This window comes from Anastrepha obliqua, chromosome 3 (assembly GCF_027943255.1).
Source record: "Anastrepha obliqua isolate idAnaObli1 chromosome 3, idAnaObli1_1.0, whole genome shotgun sequence".
In the NCBI taxonomy this organism is placed as follows: Eukaryota; Metazoa; Arthropoda; class Insecta; order Diptera; family Tephritidae; genus Anastrepha; species Anastrepha obliqua.
The window spans coordinates 40,700,386-40,722,175 of record NC_072894.1 but is presented as its reverse complement, the minus strand read 5'-3'; the positions used below and the strand labels follow the sequence as shown (position 1 = coordinate 40,722,175).

Genomic DNA, 21,790 nt, shown 5'->3' with positions numbered 1-21,790 from the left:
CAGCCTTATTTGGGTTCCGAGGCACAGGGATATTAAGGGAAACTGTAAAGCCGATGAGCTAGCTAGGAAATGTACTGTTCTACAACTGCTCAGTGACAAAAGTGCCATTGAAGAAGATATATGCGTAACAGCTAGGCTACTATGGCAGCAAATAAACACGAAAAAGAGAAAAGGAATTGCTTAGCCTCTCAAGAGATGATATCTCGAAAGTCGTGGCTTACCATATATAACCGGTCATTGGCTATTTGGCAGGCACTCCTTAAGACTATGAGTATTCTCCCATGAATGTTGTAGAAGTTGTAGAGATAAGGAGGAGGAAGAAACAGTTGAGAGCTTCTTGCAATTTTGGTTTCGTTGATACCCTTCAGGCATTTTTGATGTTAAAGAAAATGTCGATAAGATCACAGATATAATCGAAGTTTATCGGCACGTTAGCATCGTCCCGGAGCTTAAGATTGACTATAAAACAATTTTAAACCATTCAACAAGAAGCTCTATGTTTGGGTGTCATACCAATTAAAACCAAGAAAACACGTTGGATCCATCTGCGTAACCTTGGCCAAACGAAATGAGTCACATACGACATTATTGTGCAAAAACGATCGTGGTCAAAGCCTGGATGATGCTGGTCAAACGGTGGCCAAGCCAGAACCAAAGGCCAGGAAGGTTCTACTGTGCATTTGGTGGAACTTGAAAGGAATTATTTATTATCAACTGCTTCCACATGGTCAAACACTAAATTTAGATCTCTACTGCCAACACCTGGATCATTCGATAGACCAGAAATGGCCAGAACTGCCAAAAAGAAGTTGTCCTCCATCAGGATAACTCAAAGCCACAAACGGCTGTAGTGACTTGCTAAAAACTCCGGGAGCTTGGTTGGGAAGTTTTAATGAATCTTTCTTTTCTCTCATTGCAAAACTTTCTGAGTGATAAATATCAGATTGTGAAAATCGATTACTAGAGTTTTTTGCTAATAAAGGTTAAAACTGCTATGAGAGAGGCATTATAAAATCTTCTTTAAAATGGCAACATATTATGCAACAAAATGGTGCATATTTGACCCAAATCGGACAATCCGAACGATCTTAAATAAAGTTTTAATTTTTACGTAAAAATAATGGATTTCTTTGTTCCCAAATCCCCTTCAATTCGCCACTTCTTTACTCACTATCTTTATGCTCGAATAACTTGACGAAAAATTTGCATGCGAGACCTATAACAAAGTTATTGAGCAAGATTTGCCGCTAGCGACTATGATTTTACTTAATAAAACTGGTATAACTAACTACCTTATAAACGCTTGTAATTTAAGGCAGCTCTGTTCCAGAGTTGCCAAGATATCTTCATATATACCAGTTGCTTCATCTATTTGCCACTTGCTAACGCTTGGCTAAAAGAAGAGGCCCATTATAAGTATAATGGTAAGGTAAGTCAAACTATAATTATTACCGAACACATTTATGAAAACCCGGAGTGCTATATTTCCAGAAACTGCCATTTTTTTGAATTTACATTATTTAATTCACAGATTTTTTATTTGCTTTGTGGTACCTCCTTCTCACTTTATACATACATATATATTTTATGTAGAAACATATATTCCCGTATGCACTTAGTGAGACGCAGGACACACCTACCAACGATTTTTTAATTACCCGTTCACCATATTACTCACACTTTCTGCTTATTTGTACAGTTACTAGCGCATAAGTTTTAATTAAAATTATTTCCTTCGACTTTTTTTGTTTTGCTACTACAGTTGTGCTATTTTTTGTTTTTATCTTTGTTGCCTACGCGGCCACCATCACCTCCACGGCCGTCAACATTGCAATTTTTGCCAATGAGCTCCAGCTGGTGCCATATTCCATGGCTGTACTACTATTTGTTGTAGCTATAAGGAATAAGGTAGGAATAAAGCATCGGCCGCAGCATCCCTTGCCGCCCTGATGGGGAATACGTTTGCGAACGCTACCATCGCAATTCCTCGCTGGCAACCCTACCACTACAACACTATTTCATACCACAACTCACTGATTGCTATTTATCGCTATCAGGACTTGTGTACTATTGGCAGACTGGTTTGTTAAAACTTGTTATTGTTGTTTTTGCGCGGCTGCTATTTTTTCCACTGTTTACTAGTTATACATACATAAATATACAGACTATGTGCTTTCTCGCTTTGTTTTAAGCAGGTTTTTGCAACGTTGCTGAATACTGCAATGGGGCTGGAATATCCGTACATGCCTGTATACATACATACAATTAATGTACATAAAAATAGTGAACACATATAGTATATGTTTTTATATAGAAACGTGTTTGCATGGGTTTTCCGAGGTTTAGTAAATAAAAAAGTGCTTTATAACTTTTCCCACAACACTTTTTAATGATGAAGTTTTTTCCGTTCATTTGTTGTTTCCCTCATTTTCACTTAACGCTTTGGAGTGGTTTTTTCAACTTCTCATATTAAGCGCATTGTTGCATTTGTTTTAGGTTTGGCTGTCATGGTTGTGCACGGCATGTAATGACATTGCACATTGCAAATCATTGCGGCTGCATCTGCAGACAATGAATGCTACCAGTAACAGAGTTAACTCATATTTTTTTTTTTCAAGACAAAATTAGTTAACAAAAACAAAATGCCGTACTGAATAAAATAGGTATTTCTAAAAAAATATTCTTACCGAATATTTAAATTACAAGCGTAATTACAAAACCAAAGCACCTTTTACCGTTAGTTTTTATAAATTTTATGAACGAGAGTTTTAAAATCAGTCTCAAAAGGCTTATAGATTTTATTGAAAATGGAAAAAGTTAAAATTACGAAATACTCTCACAGGAATGTGAAGAGAAGTGTTTTCTAGAAGGCGGAGCAATCTACAACAACACGAAAGATGTCAATGAAAAAGGATAAAGTAGAAAACAAATTAGACGCGTTCAATTCGGCTAACCCTGGAACGTCATCCGTCATCAAAGACGTCGTTTTTATTTAATGCTTCCTTTCCTATGTGTTTGGCTCTAATTTCCAAGTTATAAAAGCGCTGAAATGTGTGAAACGTATTTGCTTCAACTTTGATTAAACATAAAAATAAAAACTATTGTGAAGACTTTTTATGCGCAGGATCCTTTTAATAAAGAAGCTCTCCAAATAAATGATGCGTATTTAATTTTTGAGCGAAATAACGACGGGAAGAGCAACTTACGAGTATAAGGATTTGGAAAATTCGGCACTATTACGCTTTGCAAATGATTAAAGTAAGTAAGTAAAAGATTTTGAAGTTATATTATTCATTAAAATAAATAAATCTATTTGTGGCATGTTGATGTTGTTCCACGAATGGAGGGGCCAAAAGTTTTAAGCCAACTTCGAACGGCAAACAGTTTTTTATAAGGCGTTTTTTCATCGCAGAAATACACCCCGAAATTTGCCATTGCCTGCCGAAAGACGATCGCTTTAAGAAAGAATTTTCTATCACTTTGCTGTTTCATATAAGGAGATTCGAGTCTTCGGACTTCCGAATGGTAGTCTCGCACCAGTCCATTCGGCTACGGCCTATATAATTAATATGATTAGTTCATCATACAGATCATGCAGATCATAATTGGAGGTAAAATAAAATGTGTGCAGTAGACAAAAACACTTGGCGAATGTAAGGTGAATATAGCGAAATAAGCTCAAAATAAAGGATTGCACTGCTCAACAAAATTTTTATTAATAATAAGCCTAAAAAAGAAGGAAAAGAGGGTTCAATATAATAAGCGAGTGGAGAGATGAATGGAAAAAGAAACGGTGTTCCTCGAACAAACAAATATTACCCGTTAAGTACTAAATTAAACTTAAAATGTTGGTGTATTAAGTGTGTTATACCAGAATTGTATGACAAATACATGTATATGCCTCTGTTATAAGTATTTTTGCCCTTTTCCACAAGAGAGAGGAAAACTGTATATCTGTTAAAGAGCTAGAGTGTTAAAATTTCCACAAAAATGTTCTTCTTTCAAACGTAAGGTTCACATAGTTGCCTATACCAATGCCCTAAAGGAATGGGCAAAAGTGTGTCAAATTTTCTAAACAGAGATCTTCAAATACCGATGGTTGATGACGAAATGAAAAATAGCGCCGAAAAGTATCTTAAAAATGATCAGACCAAACCGAACCTCTGGATACTACTCTCGCTCACATAATCGGCATATCACGTCTATAACAAAAAATACCGGCCTGTGTAGTCAAAAACGAGCCCACCCAACAGACTAGCAAGCAATTTGGTTGAGATTCAAAAACTTACTGTTAGCCTTAAGCTTAGTTATAAACGATGCAGCACATATATTGTATTTATTTCATGATCTATCGAGTTTTCAGGCCCCTTCTATCTTATCCAATTGACATAAAATTTAATAGTGAATAATTGTTGGGTAATCTCCTGCTTCTAGATAGTATCCCGAACAATATCAACAATTTCAGAAATAGCGGCCACTCTAAACTGTTTCAGCCCATTCGTATTTAGCAAGCAAGCACACGCTGCCTCACACAACGAACGCGAATAGAGCAGGCAAGCATCAGGCAAGAGGCAATAATCAACAACAGCAGCAGCAGTAGCAGTAGCTACAAAGCCGAAGTAGCAACAAGCATAGCTTTAAGTCACGCACACACACATTTACGCTAAGCAGCAAGTTACAGCGCCCTCAATTGTGCTTGTAGGTTTTTTGTTCATTGTATATCAAAGAGTCTGCTGAGTCTGCTGAGTCCGCCATATCAATTTCGAAAATAGCGCTGGGGTGCCCTTAGAGACAGCCTAGATGGAATTTTTCACAAGCAATGTGCTTAACATATATATTTTTGTGTACATACAAACATACATGCATACATACATATTCATGTAATTATAGTGTAATATTGTGTATATTTTAGCGCACCTATATGGGTTAGGGTCGAACGAGAAACAATTTATTACCTTTCACATACACACTGATATACGTTACGTATGTGAACTAGGAACTATTTCATAAAAATATATTTATGTGTTTTTTCATGAAAGTTTGGAAACATACTTTTTTTCGTAGAAGCGAAATAGAAAACTCTGAAGCTGTTGATTGTTCGTTCGACGGGTGTTGTGTTACCGTAATACTATTATTATTTGAGATCCTCTTGGACGAGTTACATTGCCATCTTCAGGCTAATTAATGTATTTATATAACTATATCTTAAAATATAACTATTGCCCAAACTGTATGTAACTATGTATGTAACTATTGCCCAAACTTGTCAATAAGCTCTGGTGTAAGTATCTATCCATGTAAAGTAAAGTACGTATGTGTGTTCGTGTATGTACACTTTATATTGCCGCAAGTTCTGTTACAATTTCAGATATGCAATTATAATACTTTTTTTAATGAAGTTAGTTTTGTTTAATTATGTAAATATGAAAAAAAAATTTTAGTTCTCATTCGAAAAAAAAAAAGAATTAATTTTTATTCGAAATGCTTACCATTTGCTTTTACATAAGCCTTCATACGATTAGTTTATTCAGCTATTGCAGCACACATGGCTTTCAGGGGATATTGGCGTCGTTACTCGAGCCAAAGAATCTCTATGATGTCTGTAGTCTGTCACAAACTGCAGTCCAACCGATTCGGATCTGGCCTTCCAGATGCCCAATCTTCTGCGGCTATGAACCCAGGAATATTGTTTTTTAACCGCTCCTGGTTGGAGCGGAATCTTATTGGAATATCCAAAGCTCTCCATTAAAGAGGGTACTGTTCAACTGCCTCACCACAACTTCTAAGACATCCTTTTGATGCCCTTTTGCATCGGTCTTAACCACTTTTTCGCAGAGATGAAGAGATGTAACGCCTTTACAAGACACTCCCCATCAAACCATTACGGAGGCTGTACGGTGGCCACGATGAACAACCGCTGGCCCTTGGAACAGCATTCTTTGCATCTTTAGAAGTTTTAGCATAGATTTTGTGATTTTTCTTATTCAAAAAATTAATCAACAGCGAAAATTTTCTCATCTGTGAAAAGAATATTTTCATGGCCGTTGAGCGCGTGCCACTGAAGAAGCTGCTTGCATCTGTCTAGTGTAATTTTCTTCAAGCGCGTTGTCAAAAGATGACCAGTTCAGCAACGGAAGGCTGTCATGTGGAAAACATCCCTAATTAGTCTTGACATGGATCGGGTCGGTATATTTATTTCCCTGGACATTATTTTTTGCTTTCTAAAGGGATTTCTGCGAATTCATTCTCGAACGGCTTTGATGGCTGCACTGGTTCAAGCCTCGCGAGAACGACCACTTCTTTTTCTGCCTGTCAGTTCAGACGAAATATCTATTTTTTTCAGCAATTCGTAAATCTTAGTTTCACTTTTACCACACTTAAGAAATGCAATCACTGAAATGCGATTTTCCTTAGACCGCCCCTCCATTGTTAACAAGTAAAATTTGCCACGAAATTGAGTACAATTTATGAGTAGACGATGCATATGAACAGAATCAAAAATAAGAGAACTTTTTCTACGAATTTGTTCTCGCCGTATGCATTGTGAAATTTGTCACAGAATTTATGGCAAGATTAAGTATATAAACGTTCCAATACTACTTTATGACTTGGGAATAACATACGTATATCAAAATATATATTCTATAAAACAAATGTGTTAGTGTTCCTACTTTTAAAAACAAAATAGATTTGCTAAACGCAAGCATTTACCATTTACCATTTAGTATTTACCGCCAATCTATAAAAAAAGCCAAACAGACTCAAATATCAGTTCTGAGTTTCATAATCGTCATTACGGAACTTATTACTCAAACGACCAATTTTTTGATAGACTCTGTGAAATGGTATGCCAAGCGTTATTGAGACTGAAAAAGTGTTTACAATTTTTAGACCAATGACAAGACGATGTGTTTTGGACTGAGGGGTTCACTCTCGCGCACAGCGATTCCATCGTTATGCACTGTACGTTGGCAAGGCATCCTCATTAATTCGCGGCTCAAATTTGTATACAGCAGTGCCATTTGGCGGTTCATTTTGATAAAAAATGTCTTTTCAAAAACACATAGTTTGGAAATAAGTTGGAGACTCATTTCATGCCACAAAGATGTTAATCAGGACTTTTAGCTGCAAAAACTTATTTATTATTATTTTACTATCCTGTACATTTTCATATATATCTGTATATAAGCATATAAAAACACACACACACATGCCCATTCACATATCTTTCAACAAGTTCAATTACCTTCCGTTTGATGGAAGTGGAAATCCGTCCAATGTCCATGAAATTTGCGGTGTTGGATTTCCGGCTGCTGAGCATTTCAAGCTCACTGCCGGTCCCGGTTGCAGTGTTTGTTCGATGAAGCTGTACAGCAGCACTGGTGGTGCATCTACAACGAATATATAGAAAAAATCAAAATATCAAAAAACCTGATTGTGTGAAAAATTGTGAAAATATGCAAGTAGAAAAATAGCAGACAACTGAATGAGCGGCGTAAGCAATGGTGATGGGTGAGCGAATGACTGAGTGCAAATGAATGAATGCAACGGATGTGAATCACAGAACAGTGCTGAAGCAGTTGTATATATGTATAAGTTGTATATAGCAAAAAAAATATATATATACTTATTATTTGACTCTGCTTTATTTGCTCTCTTTCATTTAATTTTAGCGCGTGGCTTGTGCATATAGGGTGCGCTGTAGCTAAAGAATTCTGCAAAAACTAATAAAATTGATGGTACGAAAATAACAAAAATATGGCATCTATAATGTCAGCCGTACCCATATATTTGAAAGCAGTTTCATAAAAAAATGTTTGGTTTGCCTCTATTGACACAATTCGATTGCATTACCTCTCGGTTATCTACATATTTATTTGTATATGTGAATATGCATTTATTTGCATTGCTGATGTCAATTCAGCAGGTGTGATTTGTTTGCTTTTATTTTCATATTCACAAAAAGCGTCTCTGTAAATTTGCATATGTCTTCAAAAACAATTTAATTGCTTATTTATTCACCAATCGGTACTTGCATATTTTTGAACAGTCACGCTGTGGTTAATTTTAGTGATGTGGAAAAATTAAATAAGAAATTGAGTATCTAACTTAATTTTATAAAGAGAAATTAACTTTATTTTAGTGTATCATTTAAACTTCTTAACTTTAGTTAGGGTATTAAAAACAGTTCCCTGCGATGGTTTTACTCAGTTTAAAAAGTTAATAATTTATATAAGAATGTATATGTATATAAGTATATCACATCGGGTAAGCCTCACCCAGTAGGATCTCACTCAGGGCATAACGCCGTGAACATTGGGAATGCATATACTTGTCCGTGCTTTCCTTACGCTATTCTAGGTTTCAAATTATCGTTACCGGTTATGGTGCGATATGAAAACCCATTCCATTTTTGCCTTTACGTCACGTTTTAAAATATCTTGACTTTAATTCGTTTGGTATCCGTTGTCCTTACTTTCGAATCATTTTCATAGCTTTGAGCTGTTGTAAAATGGAGTATTGTGCTCCTAACCAAGAATTCTTCAACTTTTTTTTTTCATTTAGTACGAGTAATACTTTTAAATAGTGAGTCTTCGATCCATCATCATCCACCGCTATGCCGATCTTCGACATCAAAGGCCATGATAACTTGTACAGTAGGTTCTGTTTTTATGCGGTAGATACGTTCCGCAAGAAACAGCATAAAAAAAACAGCATAAAAAAAGCTACTAGTTCTATAGTAAAACTATAGATACGTTTCAAATGCTAAAACCGCATAAATCTGAAATAATGTAATAAAATCGCATAAAAAAGGACACTAGTCCCATATTATAACTATAGATACGTTCCATAGACCGCATGAATCTGAAATAATTAAATAAAATCGCATAAACAAAATATTGTATTTTTGAAAATTATATCTTTATTTAAGAAACGTCAGAATTGAAAAATAAATTTAAGTCAGAAATAGAATCAGACAATACCCACATGTTGCGCGTTCGTTTAGGATTTGGCGTAAAATCACTTTCGTCACTTTAGGAAATGTACACGTCTGATCTAGATAGTTATGTAGGCGGTTCCATACTTGTAGGGTTAGCATTTCTGATGTAATCTGTGATGAGTTTTTGCTTAGCTGGTTTAGAATCTTGTTTATATGTACAATTCCCGATAGGTCGACATGCATTTTGTAATTTAAAAAAAACCGCACTATTTCAAAACCGCATAAAAAAAAAGCCGCATAAAAACAGAACCTACTGTAGTGTCATCTCCCAGCAAGCATTTAACGCTTTTGAATCACCGCTCGAAATGCGCGACGTACTCAAAATACCTTGCGTCGGCAAGACTTTTACTGTTTGTCCTAATGAAACAGAATGATACAGGACTACCAAAGTTATTTATTTTCGTCAAATTTTAACAAAAAAAAAAATAAAAAATATTACGGGTTATGCCGTTCTTGGTGATAAGAGAGAGTTTTTATCCGCGGATTATTCCGTCGAATGGTGCAAAAGAGCTAATAGTGTTGAATGGAAACGGAAAGTGAAATTGATGAAGAATTGAAGATGAAGTTGTTCAACATGGCGTTGTGATTATATTCATATATGTACAAGTTTACTCTGTAATGAAAAATTTATCTCAACAAATTTAGAGATTTTTTTAAACTGAATTAAAACTCTAGTAATAGGAGCATTTCCTGCATAAAGAGATTTTGAGAGAACAGCATAGAAGAACTCTGAACTACGAAGAGCTCTGTGCGGAATATTAAAAAAATCCAAACAGTCAACAGCACCATGAATTAAATCAAAAATTAAAGATAAAGATACGATTATTCTCTTGTTCTGCAAAGATTTTATGTTAATCAACAAGCATCGCGCTTCATAGGTATGGATAGAATCCGAAAAGCGTAAGTTACGCAACGCAAGATGTAGGAGCACTTTTTGGCTTCGTTCAATTCTAGCGCGTCTAATTCGGAGGCCACACTTAGAAAAGGTAATTTGGAAACACTTATTTATGCTCAGTGATAGACGATTAAGAGATAACTCAGTTACTGAAATTATCACTTCTCAGGAAGTAAAGAAAAGAAAAAGAATATCATACTGGGATGATCTAACTGGTTTGTCGCAATCAAAACTAATGATAGTAGCTTTTACCTAAACCAAGTTAAACATTGAGTACCTAGGTAAACATATTTACCAGAGGAGGAAATAAAACTCAACAAAATATGTGTAGGGCAAAACTAAAATTCATTGAGGAAGTTGGGCTCAGAGAAATACTCTGAATCCATGAAGGGGACACAATTCATCTTTCAGATTGCAGTGCTAAGTCCCCTCACTATAATAATAATCTTAGGACCTTTATAATTCAATAGCCACTGCAGCCACTTGTCAAAACAATAGCGGAGACAAGGTTATAAAATTACCGGAATACCTTTTTGGATAGCTGAAACGCCCTACTACTTCAGATTCTTCTTTTTTTGTAATGATATGAAGTAGGAAGCAGTTAGTGAAAAATCATCAAACAGCCATTTTTGACTGTCAGGATTGGTTCAAATTTATTGATAATATTTTTAATTTCTATACTTCTTAAAACCGGGCACTTAACTAAAAATATTTTCTAAAATAATCTTTAAATTCGAATATCTGCAAAACGGTTTAATTTTGGATATCATGTCATGTCACCAAATTAGTCGGAAATGGCCCAAATAACAACGTCCATAAATTTTTGGTACAACTTTCCTAGTAACCCTATAAATAATTTTTTACATGAATGAGTTGAAACATTTCATTTGTTAAAGCCCTTAAAAATTACTCTACCCGACCACTTAAAATTTAACCTAAAATTTTGCCGATTAGCCCGTTGGTAGACTTTTCTGAAATTTATTAATATTTTGTTCAAATATTTCATAGCTAGAAAAATATTTTCTGACAACCTTTATTATTGCCATCGATAATCGCAATATCTAAATAAATAAAATATAAAAAAAAATTTAAGTTTTTTGCCTTCGCGTCTCCTTTTATTTGCAGTATTCGGTATTCCGATATTTACAAACCTAGTTATGTACGAGTTTGTATGTTTGTGCGACACGCTGAGCGATTTAATTTTACGCCAGCTTTGGACCATTGCTTCAACAAATGCGCATCACACAACACCAGATTTGCAGTTGTGTAGGGTCATATTGAGGTCATTGTTCCCATACTTAAGTGGCTTTCATACGATGAGTGCCAAAATATTACAGTAGGTGCGCTAGTAATTAAGCTTTCGAGAATGAAGAGGCTTTGGTTATTATGCTTCTCCGTCAATCGCATAGTAACAGTTGAAAATTGTTTGTTCTGATATGTGTGTGTTTTTAAATTACAAACAAAAAAATAGAAAATTTGATCAAATTCTCAATATTTCGGCTTTAATATATAGCTCGTACATTTTATAATATTTGGTGTTAATAACTATTGTAATTTCTGGCAAATGGCCTTCTGGACAGCCCCTCTTTTGTTAAAATTTTTTTACCATTTTTTTCGGCATCGTAGCTTTAATCAAAGATTGTTTACTGGTAATGTTGACATAACCTTGGCAACTTATTGACGGTCTGATCTTCCTGAGATGATTCGGTCATCAAAAGCTTATTTCTGCATTTATTAAAGTGATGTTGTAATAATTTTGCATAGAGAAGAATGGTTTTTACACTACCATAACGTGAAGTTTTCCGTTTTGGAAAAGTAATGGCCACAAGCTAATGGCCTAACCATCATGGATAGATTTTTTTTTTTCATAGCAGAAATACATTTGTTAGGTTTGCCATTCTCTACCTAGGGGTAACCGCTAATAGAAAAAACTTGTTCTGATTCATGTACGAAGATTCAAACCTGTCTCGGCTACGGCGGCCGCCTTTTTTTCATGCCTTACTTGATTCCCACATAAACCATAATGTAGTCTCGGTCGTGTAGCGATTTTCCGGCAATCTTAGTTTCTGAGTTTTCGGCGAGTTAATGGCCTGTTAGCTTCTTAAGCTCTTAGTACTCACTCTCACTGCCATTTGCTTCTTTTTTAGCTTTTACTTCAATAAGTGCCCGTGTTAGAAATGAAAACATCATTTTTGAAATTTTTTTTTATAGTTTTCAACATAATATAGTCCCCTTTTAGAAAGATACACTTCTCTAAACAATCGGACCATTTTTTTAACCCCTCCCAAAAATAGGATTTGTCGAATTCTGCAAAATACGCCTGTGCTCCTGCGTTTGAACAAAATTTTTTCCCCGCTAGCCATTTCTTCTTGTTAGAGAACAAGAAAGGACTTGGAGCTAAATCGGGTGAATACGGGAGTTCGGTAGCAGTTCATAACGCAATACACGCAGTTTGGCGGCGACAAGTCCGGATAAATGTGCTGGTGCGTTATCGTATTGAAACAGCACCTTCTTTTTCGCCAAATGCGGCCGATTCTCCTTCAATTTTTTGTGAAAGCGGTCCATTGACCAGTGATCATTCGCCATTCGCGTGCCAAAAAATCGTCGCCATGACCTTTCCGGCCGATAGGACTGTCTTCGCCTTCTTTGGAACTGATTCACCGGGAGAAATCCCTTGCTTTCATTGTTGCTTAGCTGCTGGTGCGTAATGATGAATCCAAGTTTGATCAACGGTGACAACTCGGTGCAAATATTTCTGCGGATTACGCTTAAATTGCTTGAAATACTGCTTCGAAGTTAACAGCCGCATACGCTTGTTATAGCTTGTGGGTAATCACGGCACCCATTGGCCGGCCATTTTTTCATCACCAACTTAGCATGTCAAATATTAATTGCCGTTCCAATCGACACACCTATGGCCTCTGCTACATCGCGTACTTCCGTTCGTCGATCATGTCGTAGACTTTTAAAATGATTTCCTCGGTAACCTCATCAAAAAAGGATGTTCGCCCACGTTTCAATTCGTTGAACCAGTATCTAACAGTGGCCATAGATGGCGAAGCGTCTCCATAGACAGCATCCAACTTTGCTTTTATTTACACGCTTTTTTCCTAGCGAAAATCACGAAAATATCTTACTCGAATAGCTGTCAAATCCAAACTAACCTACCAATCAGTCTGAAATTTGTTTTTCTGTCGTTTAATAGATGGCAGCACACGATGCTAACACCAACTTCCCTGAGGAACTCCCTCTTATTCAACCGCCCTCGTATATAAGTGCGACGTATTAAACTGCTTGACACTCTTCTTAATGCAAATTTTTTCCTTTATTTCTGGGTTATTACCAATTTCTTCTTCCTGTATATGGCATTTGCAGCTTTATTTTTGTAGAAAAAACCATGAGTTGGACTAATTCGTCTTCTCTATAAAATGTCCGGATGCACTACTTTTAAGGAGGTGTTTAGATCCATTCGATAGTAATGGTGTTTTAACAGAAAACTAATTTTTGCAGTGATCTATGTATTTGCTACAGATACATGACGGCTGGTAGCTCGGCTTTTTAATGAACAAACGTTACAAATTTTGCTATTTAGGTTTAATTTTTCACCTTAAGATGCCCAAAAATGGGTGTCCACCCAGAGGATACTTGACCGAAGAAGGAAGTTGTGAGTTGGTTCAATCATATACTAAAGAATTATATCCCATTCTATATATTACATGGAATGATTGTCAAAAATTTACTTATATAACTTCATAAGAAAAAAATCAAATTTACAAATTTTTACCACATCTGAACAGAAAATCCTCAGCAGTGATTTATACTACAGGGTAAAGTAAATTACTCCATCTCAGTTTATTCTCTCCAGTCCAGTGTTCCGGGATCAATTAAGTTTAGGTTTGTTGTATTTTGCAGTAGATATTATCTGTTGTACAGGCTGCAATGTGGATCTTTTTTTTCTCCTTGTTCACTCCTCTCGGGAGCATAGAACCTCGGCAAGACTCTTCCATCATACACGGTTCTGTGCTGTTGTTTTTTGCATTGTTCCATGCTTTGCTTAGCTTGCAGTTGACATCATCATCTGCTCGACCACCTGCCGTGATGATGCAGCCGCGGTAGCAGATGCTTCCAAAGAATTCCACCGGGCATCTGTCAACTAATATCTGCCATGCGTTATTGTGGTTGACTCTCATAGCCTTGCAGCCCGACTAGTTTGTCCGCCTTCGCTTGCATGTCAAAGAACTTGAGAGAAAGGAGACAGATGCCATCGGCGAAGTCCAGGCCCTCAAGATGTGTGACTCATGACGTCATCAATAACGATGACGAAGAGAACGGGCCCCAGGGGACAACCTTACCTTGCCAATGTGGATCTTGAGCTAATAACCAAACTAGTACAAAGCATTAAACATTTTTATTTCAGTCAGTTAAGAAGATTTTTTGCAAACAACCCCAATATTTAAACCTGAACGTGCTCTAGTTTGGGTTTTCCTCAATTTCGGAATCTTCGGTTAATATTTTATAAACTTCACTTTCATACCTAGCAACACACATACATTCACATACTCATCCACTTTCAATATTTATGGGAATTAATACCGTTGGAATATAATTATTTCCAATTCATTATTGAATATCTATGCCTGAGGCATTCGGGCGAAACGGAAATGAGAACATTTTCTGTGGTCATTACACATACAAAATTTAATAATTTCCGTTTAAGTTTATGTTTATTTGTATGTGTGTGAGTATTTAATAACTACAATAAGCCGGAAATTGAGCAGAAACCTTTTATTCTCCAGAGTTGAATGCATGGCTTTCACCACAAATCAGACCAAATGTAAAGCAATTATTGTTGGGCGTTATTGGAGAAACATAAATTTCAAGCAAATAGTAAAGAGAACATAACCAAACGAACATGAAAACTGCAAAGCGATTCATTCCAGTTAATATTTCTGAGCCTAACAATGTGTGGTTTAAATAAGAGAGATTATCAAGCAAGTTAATTGCGTTTAAATGTAATAATAATTATTTAGTACATTTTTTGTTGCTCTTACCTCCCAACTGCAATTCCGCTGTCGCCTGAAAGGTGTCGCCCTCAGGTCGCCGCACCACACATTGATACATGCCACGATTTTCACGACTCACTCGTGTCACCATCAATGTATCCTCTATGCGACCTGATGATGGCAATTGTCGTCCATCTTTGTACCAAAGAATATTCTGCATACCCACCGGACTCCCATTGCTCGTAACAATGCAACGAAATTCCGCATTGCCGCCCATGTGTACACTCAGCGTATTTGGTGAGATCTCTACTTGTATAGGCGCGGCCACTGTGAGACGTAATTCAGCGCTCGCTTCTCCGCCCACATTGCTAGCCGTACATTTGTATACACCAGAATCTTCACTCGTTACCGCTTCGATGGCCAATATCGGACCAAGTAGACGCACGCGTGGGCCACTGAGCACGGGTAATGGACCAGGACCGTTGTGTGTATACCAGCTAAAATATGCAACAAATTGTGGAAAAGTATAAGAATAATTTAGCAACTATTAAATAATAAATGTATTTATTTTTAAGTAGCTTAAATGGGTTTATGTTAATTAATCTTTTTTTGTGCTGGCGAAGTGCTTTGAATTATTTCATCCAAAAGCATTAATTGGCGATATTGTGAAAAAAAATACATATACAATCTGTGTCAGAAAAAAAGAACAGCGATAATTCATGAAGTATAAAAAAAATATATTTAAAAGTTTTTTCCATAAAAGTATGTACAAAACTACGAGTCGTAATTACTCAATATGCCGTAGTCTTAATCGTTGTCGAGTATAGCTTGACATCTCCTCGGCATGCTTTGAAGCTTTTCTGCGTAACTCGTCAACAAAGAGGACCAGATTTTGCACGCACGAATTGCTTTAAATCGTGGACTGGCTTTGCGCAAAGATGCGCTTTCATAATTCTCCACATATTTTCAATGGGTTTGGCGTCTGAAGGCTGGGAAGAAGAAGTCTTGGACTGACTTTTCATTTGTTTTTTCTCAATGTGTTTTTCTGAGAGCAGTGGTTCTGATGATGTGGGACGGTAGGATATGTTCGATGGTGTTGATACTCACATCTATTCCCTTTTTAGCGCAAGAACTGATTGTGCTTGGCGTAGTCACAAAGAAGGGTCCGCTTAAAAATTTGGACGATCTCTTTATCCTATTTTTTGCCGTCACTCCCTTCAAGCCGCGTTCGGAAAAGTCATCAACATTTATGTACACTTTATACCGCTGATTCCACATCACAACAAACTTTTTTGATTTTTTAATCACTTTTGCAGCCGTGGCCCTTTCGAATGCGTGCATGAAAATGCCGCCTCAAAAAAACGTTTCGAAGGACACTAACTTGAGTTAGCACTGGCGTTATAGCTTTTGAGTGGGACTATTATGCAGCAAGAAGCAGAACGAAATATATCTTGAAGTTGCAAGAACAAAACTAGTTATTTTCTTCTAATTTTTAAAGAAAATTAGCCACAGATAACTTTCAAAATTGGACAAATGTGAAATAGGCAAAATTCGAAAAATCTCTAAAATAACTAAAAATTCTAGCCGCTACTTAAGATATTTAAAGATGTCTGATGAAACCAAAGCTCAGCTTGTCCAATCTCAAAGCCAAATACAATACCGAAGCCAAAAACGAACATGAAAAGTGTACTCTTTTAAAACGGAAAAATATTGGCATTGCATTTATTACGGAGCATCACTTGAGAGCAGTGGCTTGTTGTAAGTATTTGAAACTTTCACAGATTTCTGAGCATACTGTCTATTCTATTCCACTATTCATGAAAATTATAAGAAAAGAATTTAAAATTGTCAAACAGAAAATTTTTTAAAAAGTATTTTTTGTACTCAAAAACTAAAAAACGTCAAAAAGAGCATTAGGTATTTAACCTTAAAGAACTCTTTACTATAATTTTCAACAGTGAACAAATATCAAAATAATAAAATTATTTTTAAAATTTTTTCAGTTTGCTTCGTATTGCAAATAAACTCGTACACATGAACTAATTTGCAGAAAAATGTACGGCAATGTTCAAAATACTTGGACCACTTGACACGCAATCACTCATAAACAAGATGCACAGTTATGGAATCATTTTATATTGAGTTAAAGATCAGTGGCATACAGATTTCTTACTAGAAGATTTCAAAATAAATTTCCACAATTTGAAAGCGTTGTTCTGGCGTTAAACGATCACTTGCCAACAGAAATCTTAACACAGTTTTCAGTTTTCAACTGCTAAGCCATAGTTATCGATATTGAAGCTCTCATGTGGCAAAAAAAAAACACCCGACATAATATTATATAAAAGCATAGCCTTTAACCTTTATCCACAGATAATTCAGAGTCCTTAAGTGCAGTGCACTTCAAATATGTCTTAAGGGTATCTAACACTGCCTGAGATACTGAATAGAGAATCACCGTTGTATTCATATCAAATGGCACTTAAAACGCTTATTTCGATAGCTGTACTGTATATTTATGCCTTGTATTGGTGAAATTCTAAAATTCTCAATTAAATTTTGTTCCGTCAAAAATATTTTGGTTTTGATGTTACTAATACTCAGACAATTCCTTTTGGTATGATAATATAAGACTACCCGAAATGTGAAGAATAAAAAGTTACTTCAATGTTCCATCTCGAGCTTTTTGATGTATTTCCGTGTAAAATCTGCTTTCGATTAGCCTAATACGATCTCGCTAATTCGTTTGATTTTCAAACTGCGACTTTTGATTTCCGCTACGAAATTCAGTTAAGAGGTCATTGTTAATATGCGATCGATTTTTTTTTGCAAACCTGTCTCTTTTAAGTTTTAACCATAATTTTTTTTTAACTTTGAATATCTACTCCCTCTAGCTGAAAGTGAGTCGGTGTACGTTTCAGAGGACGTTCCCCCTATAGTCGGTTCTACGTTACCGGAGTGACCTGAATTTATATCCGGCCAAGAACTGTCACTGCAGCAGCATTCCCCGTACTGCTGCAACAACAATGTTCCAGATGGAAGTAATTTTTTCTAGAGGTAGAGGCTTTTTACATTCACGCGCATTTATATTTCCCTAGTATCCCACTTAAGAGTGTGTTTATTTCAACTCGTATTTTACCGTTTCACATCTTCAAGCTTTTGATGAAAATGCTGTCATGTGTGAAAAAGGTTGTCAGTATTCATCAATCTAGAAATATTAATGTTGTCATAGCTGGACAAACTCACTTATGCAAATGTAAGTGTGAATTTGCGAATTGCTTGTATCTAAATGTTGACGTTTAATACAGACGCTGCTGCCAACATAAAAACTATGCCGGTGTTGCAATTGCGGCGGAAATTAAAATATAGGGTTTTTCAGTAAGAGCGCTTTGACTTTTGAACTTTTTTGAATAAAACACAAACGGTTTGACTTTTTTAACTAATTTTTTTTTATTATCGAGTTTGAAGACACACATTTAAGTATGAAATTCGATTTCTTTTGCATGACCACCGCGTGCACGTTTTACGAAGTCCAATCGTTGAACCCAATTTTCGACCACTCTTTTCCATAAATCGGCCGAAATTCCAGCAATTTCGCGTTCAATATTGGCTCTGAGCTCACAAATCGTCGCCGGCTTGTTACTGTAGACCAATGACTTCACATAACCCCAATACGGAACGGCTTGTTAAATGGACCGTAAAATGGCCGTAATGCTCTTAAAGTAGCAGCAACAGAACAATTATTTTCATAAAAAATTTGCACGATTTGCAATCGTTGCTCAAGTGTGTAGCGTTCCATGATGAAATGTGTACTAATGAAGTTTACAAATGACAAGCGAAAAATAAAAAATATTGCGTCATTCGCCCTCCCTATCGGAAAAAAGTTGAAGCGCACCTATTGAATAACCCTATATATATAAAGGGTGGTTAAATTTTAAGGGCCGATGTTGAATGTAAACCACACCTAAACATCAAGCTTTTTCTGCATTCCATTTCACATTTTTTAATTTCAGACTAACTCAATTTGAATCGTGAAAAGATACACAATCGAGCAAGGCATTAAAGTTATTCAGGCTTATTATGAAAACGGGCGTTCAAATCGAAATGCATATCGCGCACTTCATCGACAGTGATGAGGCACATTTTCACCTCAGTGGATTCGTCAATAAGCAGAATTGACGCATTTGGGCGAATAATAATCCAAGAGTGATTGCCGGAAAACCAATGCACTCACAAATAGTGACTGTTTGGTGCGGTTTATGGGCCGGCGGCATCATTGGACCGTATTTTTTCCAAAATGAGGCCGGTCAGGCAGTTACTGTGAATAGTGTGCGCCATCGTGAGATGATAACGAACCTTGGCCCGAATTGGAAGATATGAATGTGGACGATATGTGGTTTCAACAGGACGGTGCCACTTGTCACACAGCTAACGAAACAATGGCTCTTTTGCGCGAAAAATTTGATGGCCGAATAATCTCATGTCGCGGCGATGTCAATTGGCCGCCAAGATCATGTGATTTGACACCGTTGGACTTCTTTCTTTGGCGTTATTTGAAAGAAAAGGTGTAAAAAAATTGTATTTTATTTGAACAGGGCGATGGATTCCGTGAAAATTTTTTTGCTTATTTCATGCATATTTGTGTATTAAAGTTTTGAAAATACACGCCTCTTATACCCCTACGAAACAGTGTAGGAAATCCTCTATCAGTTTTCGGCTTTTTCTGTTGAGTATACTCAAATCGAGCGGGGCGGATTGTCCAATACAAGTATGATGTACTCGGCTAGAAACCTCTTGATTATCATTGCACAGAGAGCTGGCACATTGTTGTATTTACCATACACAGATCAATTCGGATTCGATCGAATTCGTTAATTACGACTGATTCGCCAATAAAAACGGGAGATATTGATTTACTCTAAGCAGCTGATGGTCGCTGATGCTCGACACTTTATTTGTAAAGGGTTTTTCAATTGGCGCGGGTCGATTTTGGCGCCCTGTGGCAGCCATTTTGTTTTGATGACATCTGTCAAATCTTTTGTTTATTATTCAGTTGCTTATGCCAAATCATCATGGCAAGTTACACGATTGAACAGCACGTTCAAATGATAAAACTTTATTATCAAAATGAGTGCTCATTAACGCAAACGTTGCGCGCATTGCGCCCATTTTTCGGTACACGTGGTGGCCTTTCTAATTTCTTATGGCCCATATTGAACCATATGGACCTAGACGACATGTGGTTCCAGCAGGACGGCGCTACGTGCCACACAGCAAACGCCATTTTATTCCATTTCAACATCTACCCGCCCTTATTGAAAAACCCTTTATAATTGACGGTATTGCCATTTTCAGGCACACAATCAGGATTTTTGTTTTGAATAAACTTCTATAAATGTTCTAAAAAATGAATAACACAACAAAAATACAACAAAACACTTTTTATGAAAACAAACAGTCAAATCGCAATCGAACAAATGAAGACATTTAGTCACATAAAATTTTAATGTCAGCTTTTTACCAATTTTTTTGTAACATTTTTTCCCCATTTTGGGAATTTTAGTCTTTATAGAAGCAAAGGTGGGCTGACCCATTCAACCACTCTTATGAAATCGTACTAAGAAGTTCTCTCAGTTGAATAAGGTCAATAATTTAGTTATGTTCCAAGAAATGTGATTTACAAAAATACAAAAATTGAATACCACCCCCTATTTGTTGCACTGATAGCCACATCTGAAACTTTATCAGAAATAAGTGAGGAAGTACGACAATTCCGATAAGACCGCCAACAAATATTTCTTGAAAAAGAGGTTGTCTGTAAAGTCGGTTTACTGACGATAGTTTAACGTGATAACGTCATAAGAAAATACTGATTGAATGGTTGCATTTAATTTTAATTTGTTTGATAGATATTTTGTATGGATATAGAGAATGAGTTAACATTAACATAACATAACATAACATAACATAACACAACATAACACTACATAACACAACATAACATAACATAACATAACATAACATAACATAACATAACATAACATAACATAACATATCATAACATAACATAACATAACATAACATAACATAACATAACATAACATAACATAACATAACATAACATAACATAACATAACATAACATAACATAACATAACATAACATAACATAACATAACATAACATAACATAACATAACATAACATAACATAACATAACATAACATAACATAACATAACATAACATAACATAACATAACATAACATAACATAACATAACATAACATAACATAACATAACATAACATAACATAACATAACATAACATAACATAACATAACATAACATAACATAACATAACATAACATAACATAACATAACATAACATAACATAACATAACATAACATAACATAACATAACATAACATAACATAACATAACATAACATAACATAACATAACATAACATAACATAACATAACATAACATAACATAACATAACATAACATAACATAACATAACATAATATAACATAACATAACACAACATAACATAACATAACAAATTACCCCGTATTAAAGCACTTATCAACAGCTTTCATTTGATACCCATATTGTACATACACAACCAAAGGTTACCCGGGTCCACGTTTTGACCTATATCTTGAGACCCTATCTACCAATAGGTATTCAAACTATACGGAAATCATCTTCAATACCTACTTAACAATGTGTGTAAGTTTGGTTTAATTCGGTTCAAAGACACGGCGGGTCCACGTTTTGGCATATATTTCGAGACCCTAGTCATCAATAGGTATGAAAATTACCCCGTATTAAAGCACTTATCAACAGCTTTCATTTGATATCCATATTGTACAAACACATTCTAGGGTCCAC

At 35.9% G+C, this 21,790-nt stretch overlaps 1 protein-coding gene across 1 annotated transcript in view; it reads right to left on the bottom strand.

Annotated features, from left to right (window-relative positions):
* The window catches only part of LOC129241687 (cell adhesion molecule Dscam2-like), a 309,207-nt gene that overhangs the window by 152,816 nt on the left and 134,601 nt on the right, over window positions 1-21,790 (bottom strand). The window contains exons 6-7 of the mRNA XM_054878153.1: window positions 14,948-15,396; window positions 7,247-7,391 (exon numbers count right to left, since the gene is read on the bottom strand). Coding sequence (XP_054734128.1) covers window positions 7,247-7,391; window positions 14,948-15,396 — 594 coding nt within the window. The remainder of the gene's footprint in view (window positions 1-7,246; window positions 7,392-14,947; window positions 15,397-21,790) is intronic.